The 11,175-nt window shown below is 39.2% G+C and overlaps 1 protein-coding gene across 2 annotated transcripts; it reads left to right on the top strand.

The window, feature by feature from the left end:
• The first annotated feature begins 1,179 nt into the window (after positions 1–1,179).
• Positions 1,180–10,678, top strand: LOC143847479 (TATA box-binding protein associated factor RNA polymerase I subunit C). 2 transcript variants are annotated; one of them, XM_077356322.1, is made up of 5 exons: positions 1,180–4,887; positions 5,058–5,314; positions 5,458–5,526; positions 9,601–9,683; positions 9,864–10,678. In XM_077356322.1, exon 1 carries the CDS (start codon positions 1,682–1,684, stop codon positions 4,547–4,549), a length of 2,868 nt encoding a protein of 955 aa, XP_077212437.1. In that variant the 5' UTR covers positions 1,180–1,681; the 3' UTR covers positions 4,550–4,887; positions 5,058–5,314; positions 5,458–5,526; positions 9,601–9,683; positions 9,864–10,678. The 2 variants fall into 2 exon arrangements, with proteins under 2 accessions (XP_077212437.1, XP_077212436.1); XM_077356321.1 differs by having other exon boundaries at positions 9,601–10,677.
• Positions 10,679–11,175: the final 497 nt, after the last annotated feature.

The raw sequence follows: 11,175 nt of genomic DNA, 5'->3' as shown, positions 1-11,175 counted from the left end.
ATGGAGATGTGAGGTGAGCTTTAAAGGGCCTTGTACGAAGATCATGAAATCAATGTCCCAAATGTAAGAAAATTGTAGAGAATGATATCGTGGCAGAGGAAGAAGAGAACTACCTTCTTCGAAAAGAATCCTTAAATCCACAAGGAGAAGAAACACTAAAAAGAAAATCTTGTTATTCAAAACGAAGAAAACAAAATATGAGATGATACGAAGATGTGAGTTGACATGAGTTTTTACAAAAATGCTAAACTACTCAATTCCTAACAAAACTAAGTTCACTAACTCCTAAAATGTTTTCTAAAATTAAACCAACCCAACTTCCTACAGAGACATGTCATTGAATAAAACTTATACAAAATTAACTAAAACTAATACTCCTAAAAGAGAACAAAATGTTGAAAAAAGGTGCTTGGCTTGTCTGTCCACTTGAGAACAATAGATAAGATCCCCTTTTTCTCATTTCTATTTTGTATTTGTAGGCAAAGCTGGGATGGTTGTTGGGAGGGGAGTGGGGAGGCCTAAAAAAGCAAATTTACATGAAAATATGGTATGGGGGATTTAGAGAAAGAGAGAGAGAGAGAGAGAGGAGCTGGGATGGATAAAGAAATAAGGCGAATTATAGTAAATCTCTAGATCATAACAAAAAAACCAAGTCACTTCTCAAGATAAGAATTGGATTTAGATGTCTTTGTTTCCTATGCAAGTAGAAAGTGAGACTCATTAATTTAGGTTTGTTTGGATGAGCGGCATAGACTCGGAGAGTTGTGGAAGAAGAAGTAAAGAATGAGGCGACAAGCATTGGATTTGCTTGGAATTACCTCAGAGAATAGTGGTAAGTAGTGTTTGGTTGCGCGAGTGGCTTGTTGCATGTGAGAGCAGCCACCTTGTGAATGAAGATAAAATCTGCTGAAAAGTGAGCTTGTGTGGCTGCTCTCAAATGCAACAAGTCATCCGCAAAATGCCTCTTGCGATGGACACTGGCAAACCCCACACACACATTTGTTTTAATTGGAGAAGTTATGTCAAAGTTGATGGCAACACAAACCAAACTAAGAAACAAGTGAACCCAAAGGCTTATGCAAATAGTGGCTATGTACAGATCTATGTTGACCACTAAAATAGAGGAGGCCTTAACCCTAAGGTCATACTTGGCAACCATGAAGTTCTTTTCATGATAAATTAGTTTCTCAAGTCGTGAGAGCGGGACAGGGAGGATGGGAGAAGGAGAGACTTGAGACGGTATGAAAGAGTAGAAGGTGAGAAGTGGCCAAAAAACAATGAAAAACTCAATTAGATTTTGGGTGGAGTTTCTTACAACATCATGAATCGACCCACATGATGTTGGCTCCATCATCCCCAAGCGACGGGTTTTATAAGTTAAAGGTCTAAAAAAATTGAAGGGAAGAACCCTTAATCAGGCTGAACGTTTCAAGGGCCTAGATCATCGGATCAAGTTGTTCTCAAGAATTCGGTTTCTACGATAAATATTCTTGACACTCGGTAAATGAGGCAGCACTTGGCCTCACCCAGTAAGCGTCTTTTAGGAAGGAGCGTAAAAGTAACTTAATGCAGGATGAATAAGCAAAAGTTGTGGAACGTTGGTGCAAACCGTTCAAATTTCTAGGGTTTTGTAGAAAGAAAAGTAGAAGATGGAAAATTGGTAGGATCCGATAGCAAGGAGATGGATTTCTCTGAGAATTGGAAATCACTGTGGTCGATTTCCTCCGTATTTCCAGCCCCTCTCCTCCTCAGAGGGCCAGCTGCAAAACCCTTAGGCCCTCTCCAATTCAGCCCATCCCCACGAAACCCTAACCCTACCCTTCTCCTCTCTTCTCCCTCTCTCTCCCCTCAATTCCCTCCCCCTCTCCCCCCTTCCTATCTCCGGAACGCCTTCCACGCCTTCTTCAGAGCATGCGAACGCTCCCTCACCCCCTCCTCCCTCCTCACCCCAATCTTCCTCGACGCAATCTCAGACGATGACCACCTCTTATTCCCCAATCACAACTCTCTCCATGTGATAAGACGCCCTAATCTACATCTCATTCTCTTCTTCCCCACCGGAGACAATTCGGATCGGATCGGATACATGGTGTTGAGTTCGAAGCAGAGAATTCTCATGGACAATGATGGTAATGGCATCTTTATGGTTCCCCGCGGCCTCAATCACCGTATTCTCAACCTCTCTGCCACATTTGTTGATCCAATGGATTATTTCCCTTCAGGTAATTCTTCTGTTGAAGGATTCTTGTTAGCATGCTCGCTTTACTCCATTCATTGGTTTAGGATTGAATCTAGGGATAATACGGATATACCCGCTTTGGTTCATCTGGCCACCGCAGATTTTAGATGTTGTGTCTCTCACGCTTGTTGGAGCCCACACTTGCGAGAAGAGTGTGTGGTTCTTTTGGAGAGTGGTGAATTGCGTTTGTTTGATTTGAAGAATACTTGTTTGGGGGTTTCTAGGTTGCCGGTGAGATTGTGTGGAACTAGGGTTAGGTTTTCGATGAGTGATTTGGGTGGCGTGATGGTAGATAAGGGAGAATGGCTTAGTTGCGAGTTCAGTTGGCATCCTCGGATTTTGATTGTTGCTTGTTCCACTGTTGTTTTTCTGGTTGATTTGAGGTGTAAGGAAAGCAAACTAAATGTTTTGGCGAAGATAGAGATGTGTGATTCGTTTAGGGTTCATTCGATAGAGATGGATCGTTTTATTGCATTTTGTAAATCGGGTTTCAATGATTTCTTGTTTTCGGTGGCTACCGAATATCATCTGCTCCTTTTTGATACCCGACAACCATTGACGCCTGTCTTGCAGTGGGATCATGGACTTGATAGCCCTCGTTATATTAACATGTTCAGATTGTCGGAATTGAGGCCGTCCTCGAAAGATGGAGCGTTCAATTGGGCTTCTGAATCTGGTTTTGCAATTTTGCTGGGATCTTTTTGGAACTGTGAATTTAGTGTCTTTTGCTATGGCCCTTCTTTACCAGATGCAAATGCTTCAGTAGCTTGTAAAATTTCAAAACTTTGCAATTCACTTTATGCTTGGGAGCTTCCCTCGGGGCTTTCCTTGTCAGGGTGCCAATGCTGTTGTGGTGACTGTCTTGTAGGAGAGGAATTTTCCAAGGCTGTGCATCCGGTTGGAATTGATTGGCAAGAGAAGAAAGAAATGGTTTTGGGTTTCTATATCATTGCCGAAGATCTGTCAACCCTAACATCTGAATCTGATTTGGAGGATTCTTCCAAAACTAATTGTCTTGGTGGGTTCACCTTGATTAGGCTCATGTCGTCTGGAAAGCTTGAATGTCAGAGATACCAGGCCTCATGGCATTTGGTTAGTACAAAATCCCATAGCAAGGAGGACCAATTGCACTCTGAAGATTCTCTCCTATACTCTCGGGGTCAGGAAGATAAAATTCCTACCAGATGTCGGTTCCTGAACTTTGACTATCTCTTCGGAGACCTCAGTGGTAATCTTTCGAGTGTATTGGCTTTGAAAATGCAAAATCCTCATGTAAATTGTGCTGAAACCAATGCAGGTCCTATCAAAAGAATATATTGGACTCTAGATTCGAGGGAACTTATATGCGATAAGTTGACGGCTGCTGGAGTGGACCAAATTGGTTCATTTCCCGCCATCGCTGATGTTTTGAGTGACATCAGCATTCCTAACAGCTTACAGGAAATTTCTTCTAAGAGAATATGGGCGGGCCTATCATTAAAAAATTTGCATTTGGCATTTTTCAAGTACTCGGATCTTCTTGGAGGGCAAAATATGTCATGGATAGAATTCTTAGACGTTCCAGCCATTCTTATTGCGCAGTTGCCACCATTTTTCTTAAGGAAACCTTCAAGAAGAAGTGAGAAATGGTCATACAAAGCATCACAGAGTGATGCCCTTGTTGGCCCAGTGCTTCCTCTTTCTAGTCTACTTCTCCTTAAACATGTCAAAAAGAAGAAAAACATGTCTGGTTTGGAAGTGGGAATGGATGATATTTCAGCTGAGGCAGAAGTGATCCATCAATGTGATAAATTCATTAAGGTGGCTAAGGATTTGCATTCTCTAGATTACACACATTCCGTTTCCCTCTCTGACGATGATGAGAAGTGGGTTCTTTCTCAAGAGTTGCGAAAACAAAAGCCCTTTTTTCTCTTTGAACTTGGGACTCATTCTGATGCTACCACAATGTGCCATGAAAACAATAGCGGTACTACATCTCCAGTGAAGGAAGGACCCAATCAAAGGGATGAAATGGTGCCGCCTTGCTTGATGTCAGAGTCCATTTCAAAAGACAGGAAATTTACTACCTTCATTTCAGGAATGCAAACCAAGGCACCTGATTCTAATCCTGCACAGGAATTGGTGAGGATAGAAATGTTTGATGATCTAAGCCCAGTACAATTGAATTTCGACATACCCCCCATTAACTTTGCGACAGAGGAACTCAAGTTTTATAAATGCATAAAGAGACAGTTTTCAAATTGGCAGGGAAGTTTCAAGCCACATGAAGATTTCTGTACTTCATTTAAGATTCCTAAACAATCTCAGTGATTATGGATTTGAGCATATTGTCATCATCTCCTGGTATGGCATCTGTATGAATCTTGACAGCATACCCAGCCTATACTTGCACGGACCAGTGGTTGAAAACGCAGATGTGAGGCGGAATGCAACCAAAGATAATCCTAGTCGACTCCGCACGATGTGGTCGAGTACTCGGTTGACGTGGCTGAGTACCTGGTTGACGCAGTCATAATTCGGGCGATTCAAAGGAGTTTTTATTGACTGTGTATGGCAAAACGCGGAATGCGGCCAAGGTAAAAGGGAGATGACTCGGGGGAGTTTTAAAACTATTGCACCTCCACTTGGAAGAAGGAAAATAACCGAAGGTGATGATGCTTGGAAGGAATTTTGGATTTTTTATGTTTATTCACGCTAAAGTGGAGGGTGTTTGTCTTCTTTCCTTTTTTTTTATGTTGTTCAAGGGATTTAAAATTTCCTTTTTTTTAATTCATTTCTTATCTGTTTATAAGGGGTTAACTCGAGCTGCTCAATGCAGGTGTATTTATTTTGTGAGCTCCAAAAAGTCTCTGAAATGTAGATTCTTTTGTCACCAGTACAAAACGGCCTTCTACCTCTCATTGGCTAATGTCATATGAGAACAGAGAAAAGAAGAAACATATAACTTGACTGGAAAGATTTCATTGCTGCGCTACTACTGGCCCTTGTAACAGGATAGCAAGTGCATCGTGTGAATTCTCTTCCCACACTCACAGCCTTGCCCTTCAACTGCATAACCTCGCCCCTCAGCCTTTTGTAGGGAACTCTTTTACATCTCCATTCTATTTCAACCGCAGACTTCTCAACTTCCTTTAGTTCTTCCCATCTTTTCAGTGTTTTCTTACGCTTATTAGATTTCATTGGAAGCTTGGTTTATTTGGTAATTGCAATTTCTGCAGGAAATTTTCTTTAACACAATCCATGTGAAGTCTGTTTCCTATCGAGCATGCTATAGGCGAGCGGGCGAGGTATGTGATTCTTTCTTTTTTTCTTTCTTTTTTAACCATAAATATTTGAAACAAGCTTTTTGAAATATCACCGGAAATGATATTCAATGGCATGGACTCGCCACCGCATGTATGGTGATCTGGTCTGTGGATCTTGTTGGCCATTACAAGTCCGGTCTATTTCCACTGTTTTTTATTTGAAAAACAGTAACTTTATCGAGAGGTCTATTTCCACTGTTTTCACTCTCATTAGATGATCTTAGCCCCTTGGTGAAGGTTGATGAAAAAAATGTGCCTTTAAGATGTCTCCATGGCCATTGGTTATTTGCACACCTCTGTCTTGTGAATGGGATTTCCATTCTACATGGGAACTTTCTATATGGGAAGGGAAGGAAGAAGGAAAAAGATTAATACACTTAGTAAAATGGAAAACAATGTGTTCCTAGGTGGAGGTGGATTTGGGCATTAGAGACTTGGTGACTGGAAACAAGTTTCTCTTGGTTAAACGGCTATAAAGATTTAAGAAGGAAAAGGAAACTTTGTGGAAGAGAGTTATCAAAGTAAAATATGGGGAGGGAAGGGATTTTGGTGGGACATAGGTAAACTATGTAGAGGCAAAGTTTTAAATTTCAGTTTCAGTTACTGCAGAAATGGGAACGTTTGGGACAAAGGCTTTGTTGAGTTGTTGAGTTGTCGAGTTGAGTTACTGCAGAAATGGAAACGTTTCAGTTTCGGTTGGAAATTTTGATGGAATTCCCGTAAAATCAAGGAAACATATGCAAATGATAAAGTTTTAAGATCAAACTCTAGGAAATGCTAGAATAAACGCAAATCCACACTTAGAAACCACTACATAAGCAAGATAACCATCCATAATGGTTTGATGACATCGAACACCTACTTACGATTTTGGTTTCAGTATGTGTTTTGGTTTCTGTATCGTTTTGGTGGGGATGGAAATTAAAATATTTTATTCTTGAGAAATTGGAAATGGAAACATTTCATCCATTTCGTGTCAGTTTTAGTGAAAATTTAAAACTATGGGTAGAGTTTGATGCTCGGGAGCTTGAAAGTCCATTTGTTAATGTTTTCTTGATAAAACTTTCATTATCTTGGAGGTCGTGGCTCGAGAGCTTGGAGGAGTGTTTGGACATTGCTGTTCACTTGTAATCTATTTGTTTCTTAATAAAATTTTCATTTTCACCCTTCACACACACACACACGCACACAAAAAAAAAAATCATTATCTTCGTCCGAGTATCTCCATTCAGCAGGGGACCAAGACCTACTAGGTTTCATTTTGATAGGCCATCAAATCAACGACCAAGATCACCCAGCACATTGCCATGTGCACGGTATGTTACGGTCTTTTTCGTTCATCACAATGCTATACCTCCTTGGCATCTTGCTCGTTGATCTTTTATATTTTCCAATGTTTCATGGGCATGTTGAGGTTATTTTATTTTTTTCATTTAAAACTTTTAATATTGGTTTGGTTCTAGCTTGCTTTCTTACCATTTTTCATTTTTGAAGGTGCAGTTGGTTTGTTGCTTGTTTTATTATCTTGAATGGCATTTAATTGATCTATTTTCTTCATCGTTTTTTCCATTAAAAAAACTATCATCTTGTCCAATTGTTATTTTCTTTATTATGTTACTATTATCACATCAACAAAAAAGACAAAGTTATGAACTTACGATGTCTCCCTCCCACCCCCCCTTTCTCTCTCTATATGTGAGTGATAAGTACTTTTATCTTCTTTTTTGTTCTTTCCTTCTCCCCTGCATTGGGAGAGGGAGACGCCAAAAACATGTGGAATTTTTTTTGCATTGGAAGAACCTATTGGTTCTCTAATTAGTCTCAAGGTTTTAAATCTTGGTTTTGGTCGCCATAAACGTTTTTGTTTCGGCTGAATATCAAACAGCTAGTCACATGAGAGACAACGCATGTCTGATAATTCAGTACATAGCGCATTTCACATATAATTCATGTAAATATGTATATGTAATACATTTATTACATTTCATACGCAAATTCATATAGATATAAATATGTGACACATATTGATATAGTATATCACCAATACACAGGCAATTTTGGTTTCGGTATTAGTTTCAGTTTTGAAGCTAATCTCCAAAGCTCTCTCTTACCTAGCTTCCGCCAAGCACACCCCACACACACAGACAAAAAAAGAAAGAAATCTTCCTTGCTTCATAATCTCTTTCTTTAATACTTTCAACCTAAGTTGTAAAATCCGTTTCGTTTTGGCGACCGGAACGGAACACTTCGGTGTTTCGGCCGTTTCGTTCCGCGTTTCGGTCGATACTTTTTGTTCTGCTTTCCAGAGGGAATTTTTTTTTTAAATAGAAAAAAATACAAAAAAAATCAGAAATTGTTAGAAAATTAGAGAAGCTTGAAGAGCTTAAAAGAAGATTAGAGTTAAGTAGATCTTAGTTGGTGGGAAAGTGTGTAAATGAAGTTTGTAAGAGAAGGGTGTCGAAAAACAATGGTTAATGGGGTATATATAGCGGTGTGAATGCTTGTGGATACGAAAAGATGGAAAATACCTGTCCAACGGCTATAAAACGGTCATAAAATGAGGGTAGAATTGTCCAAAAACAGTCCCAACGGATGGCGTTCCTGTAAATTTTTTTTTCCGCCTTTTCAGACAATTTCGGCCGAAATGGAACGAAATGAATTCCAACCGGATTTCGTTCCAAAACCGAAATTTTTGCCTGTTTCGGCCGAAACGAAACGAAATATACAACTTAGCTTTCAACGGTTCAACTATCTGAAACTATTTGCCTACAAAATTCACGCAAAAAGAGCCCAACTGTAGTATATCCTTGTTTGTTGCACTTGCCACTTCCTTTCCAAGATCCCCTAGCATGTTTTGATTTTTAACATCTGTTTCACTTCCCGAATCATCTGAGTTGCTTGAACGATCCATCTCCTCCGATGAGCATTTACATCTCATTCGCCACCTTTCAAACAACATGATAGAGGCATAAACTCAAGATTTACTGGGATTCGTGGTCTTTCTTCATTTATAGAGACAAATTCCAACTTTCTCGTCTTCATCTCAAGCATCTACTACTTCATATCAAAGGACAAAGATAGCTTTCACCTGATCCTCTTCGTTCCCACAAAGCATATGACTATCGATAATCTTCCCAAGATGGATGATCAGTTTTTAATCATTGCATATCTTGTGTATAAGCTTAAAAGTTGGATATCAGCTATGTCAAACAAAAAATTTTAGACTAATTAATTATAATTAAGCATTTCTTCCACAGCCCTATAACCATTTCCAGTGTGTCATGAACACTTTGCAAACTAAGTTCCCACTTCCCAGTCAGTCATGAAGGCTTGCAAACTATCATATCAGAAATCAATTGAGGCCACGTTTGGATGCCTCATGTTTTTGTATTTGGATTTGGATTTGAGTTTTGGATATAAAATACATCAATCATCCTCAATCCTCATGCTCATGTTGTATGAGAGAGAGAGAGAGAGAGACACGTCTGGCTGCTGCTGCAGCAAGGTCGAGGAGCAACGAGGGTGAAAGCAATTGCAACAAATATTGATTTCCAAATAACGTCTTGCAGAACAGATTTGCAAATTGGATTTTTTTTCACTGTTGTAGCTGATTTGGAAATCTAAGGAGTAAGGATCTGATCCATGTCCAAATCTCAACTGCAAATGTGAGAAATCCAAATCTAAATCTTGTGAGTATCCAAATGTGGCCTAAAGGTAATTAATTATGTGGATATAGGTAATTTTTTTGTCATAAAACATCATACACATACTTAAGAAAAACAATATAACAGTGCTCACCAAAACATGCATAGTTGAAATATATTTGAACCAAAACTTGCTTTATTCACCAGGGCTTAAGGACAATCACCGGTAAAAATGCTTGTGAATTATACTGATAAAGGCAGTATGGAAATGCTAACCATTTTGTGGTAATTATATTCATGTTTGATGTTTCTTTCTATGGTGGGTTAAAGAAAATGCTTATTTACAGTTGAGAAATCTGAAGTTTCTTAGTGTGATGCAGCCAGCTTGCTGAAAACCCTGTTTCTATTGCAGATTAATAGTAGTGGTCTTGGTCTGTATTGAAGCTCTCGTACAGGATGAAGCTGTTCTTGTATCAATCGGAGAACACTTTTCAGGTATAGGATGAAGCCCTCGTATAGAATTGGAAAACCCCTTCTTTTTCAGCTGGTCTCTATCAAAAGTCAATACGGACTCATCTTGAGAGTTGGTTTAATGTTCCTTGCCATCACTTCTCTTCATCATTGATCATTTCTTTAGTTGGCTCATGGAAACCGTTTGGTTTGCGAGGGATGAAGTTGTTTGGTGGATCTTTGATCTTACCGTCTGGGAAATATGGTGCTCTCGAAAACAGGAGTCCAGTGGCTCAAGAATGTTTATATTTCAGATCAGAAAGAAGTTCAAAGGCGGACCATTCCAAAAAAAAAAGTTCAAAGACAGGTGCGGTCTCTGGCCTCAAATCTTCTTCGCATTTTATCTAAAGATACATTATGTTCTTTTCTAGACATAAGGTATAAGATGAAAGCTAGTTGCTGCTTCCACTGGCTCCTGAATCAGTCCACGCAAAAGTTCAGCTCTGATAATGCCCTGAAACTAATCCAGTGTGCTGGTTGTGGTGGAATCATTTGACTCATTGCCGATTTCTCTTTTGGTTTTATCATGATATATGATCAAAGACAAGCTCCTTTGCTAACTTGACGGGGATCTTTCAAGGCCTTTATTCGATGTTCACATCCCTAGTATTCCAGTCTAGAATATTATCAGATGGATCTCTAAAAGATGCAATAACCTTGGGGGCTTGCCGATCGAAGAGAGGAGATTATTGACTTCTGCACTGGTGTGCTTGTTTCTCTTCCTCATGTTGTGAGGGAAGCCAATGAGATGGTTGATGTTTATCTAAAGAAGAGAACCTGCAAAGAGATTATGAGAGTGAGGCATCCATTGCCATTGTAATCTGTGTTTGTGTAATACGTGTTTGTTTGAGCCTCGTCTGTAGCTCATTTGAGCCCAAGGCATCTGTCATTTTTGTGTTGTGTTTCTTTTTTATGTAATTATTCTATCATTTAAAAAAAGGTCTATTGGTGCTGCAAACTCTATTTTCTATAATCGGTCACATCCATTTTCTTCTCTCAAGCTGTTTTGGGGCATCTTGCACTAATCATGGTTTCAAATTTCGACCGAAATCCTGGATTTCGGTCAGCCCCGAAACTGAAATGAATAATACCCGAAACGTTACTTTTTTCAGACGAAATTTTGTTTTTCTGAAATTTCAGACAAAATTTAAGGAAAATCAGCACAAAATTTTTGATTTTTTAATTAAATAATATTTTCCTGAAATTTCAGCCAAAATTTGGTATTGATTAAAATATTACTTTTTAAGGTTTTGTCAGATTTCAGCTGAAATTTCAGTTTCAGTGAGGGCCGAAACGCATACTGAAACCAAAACTTAAAACAATGGCACTAATAATGTAAGGGCCCGTTTGAATGGCGAGAAGATTTTGATTTGGAATTCTCACATTTGCAGCCCAGTGAAAAAAATCAGATTTCCAAATAAGCTGTGGAAATAAGTAATTGGAAATCTATAGATGTGGCAGTTTCCTTCACCCTCTT

The sequence above is a fragment of the Tasmannia lanceolata genome, unplaced genomic scaffold, assembly GCF_043159265.1.
Source record: "Tasmannia lanceolata isolate RefF3 unplaced genomic scaffold, GAP_Taslan_0.1 ptg000015l, whole genome shotgun sequence".
Lineage (NCBI taxonomy): Eukaryota > Viridiplantae > Streptophyta > Magnoliopsida > Canellales > Winteraceae > Tasmannia > Tasmannia lanceolata.
This window is presented reverse-complemented; position numbering and strand designations above follow the sequence as displayed.

Coding starts and splice junctions, on each gene's coding strand:
- LOC143847479 (XM_077356322.1), top strand. CDS start 1,682: ATGGATTTCTCTGAGAATTGGAAATCACTGTGGTCGATTTCCTCCGTA.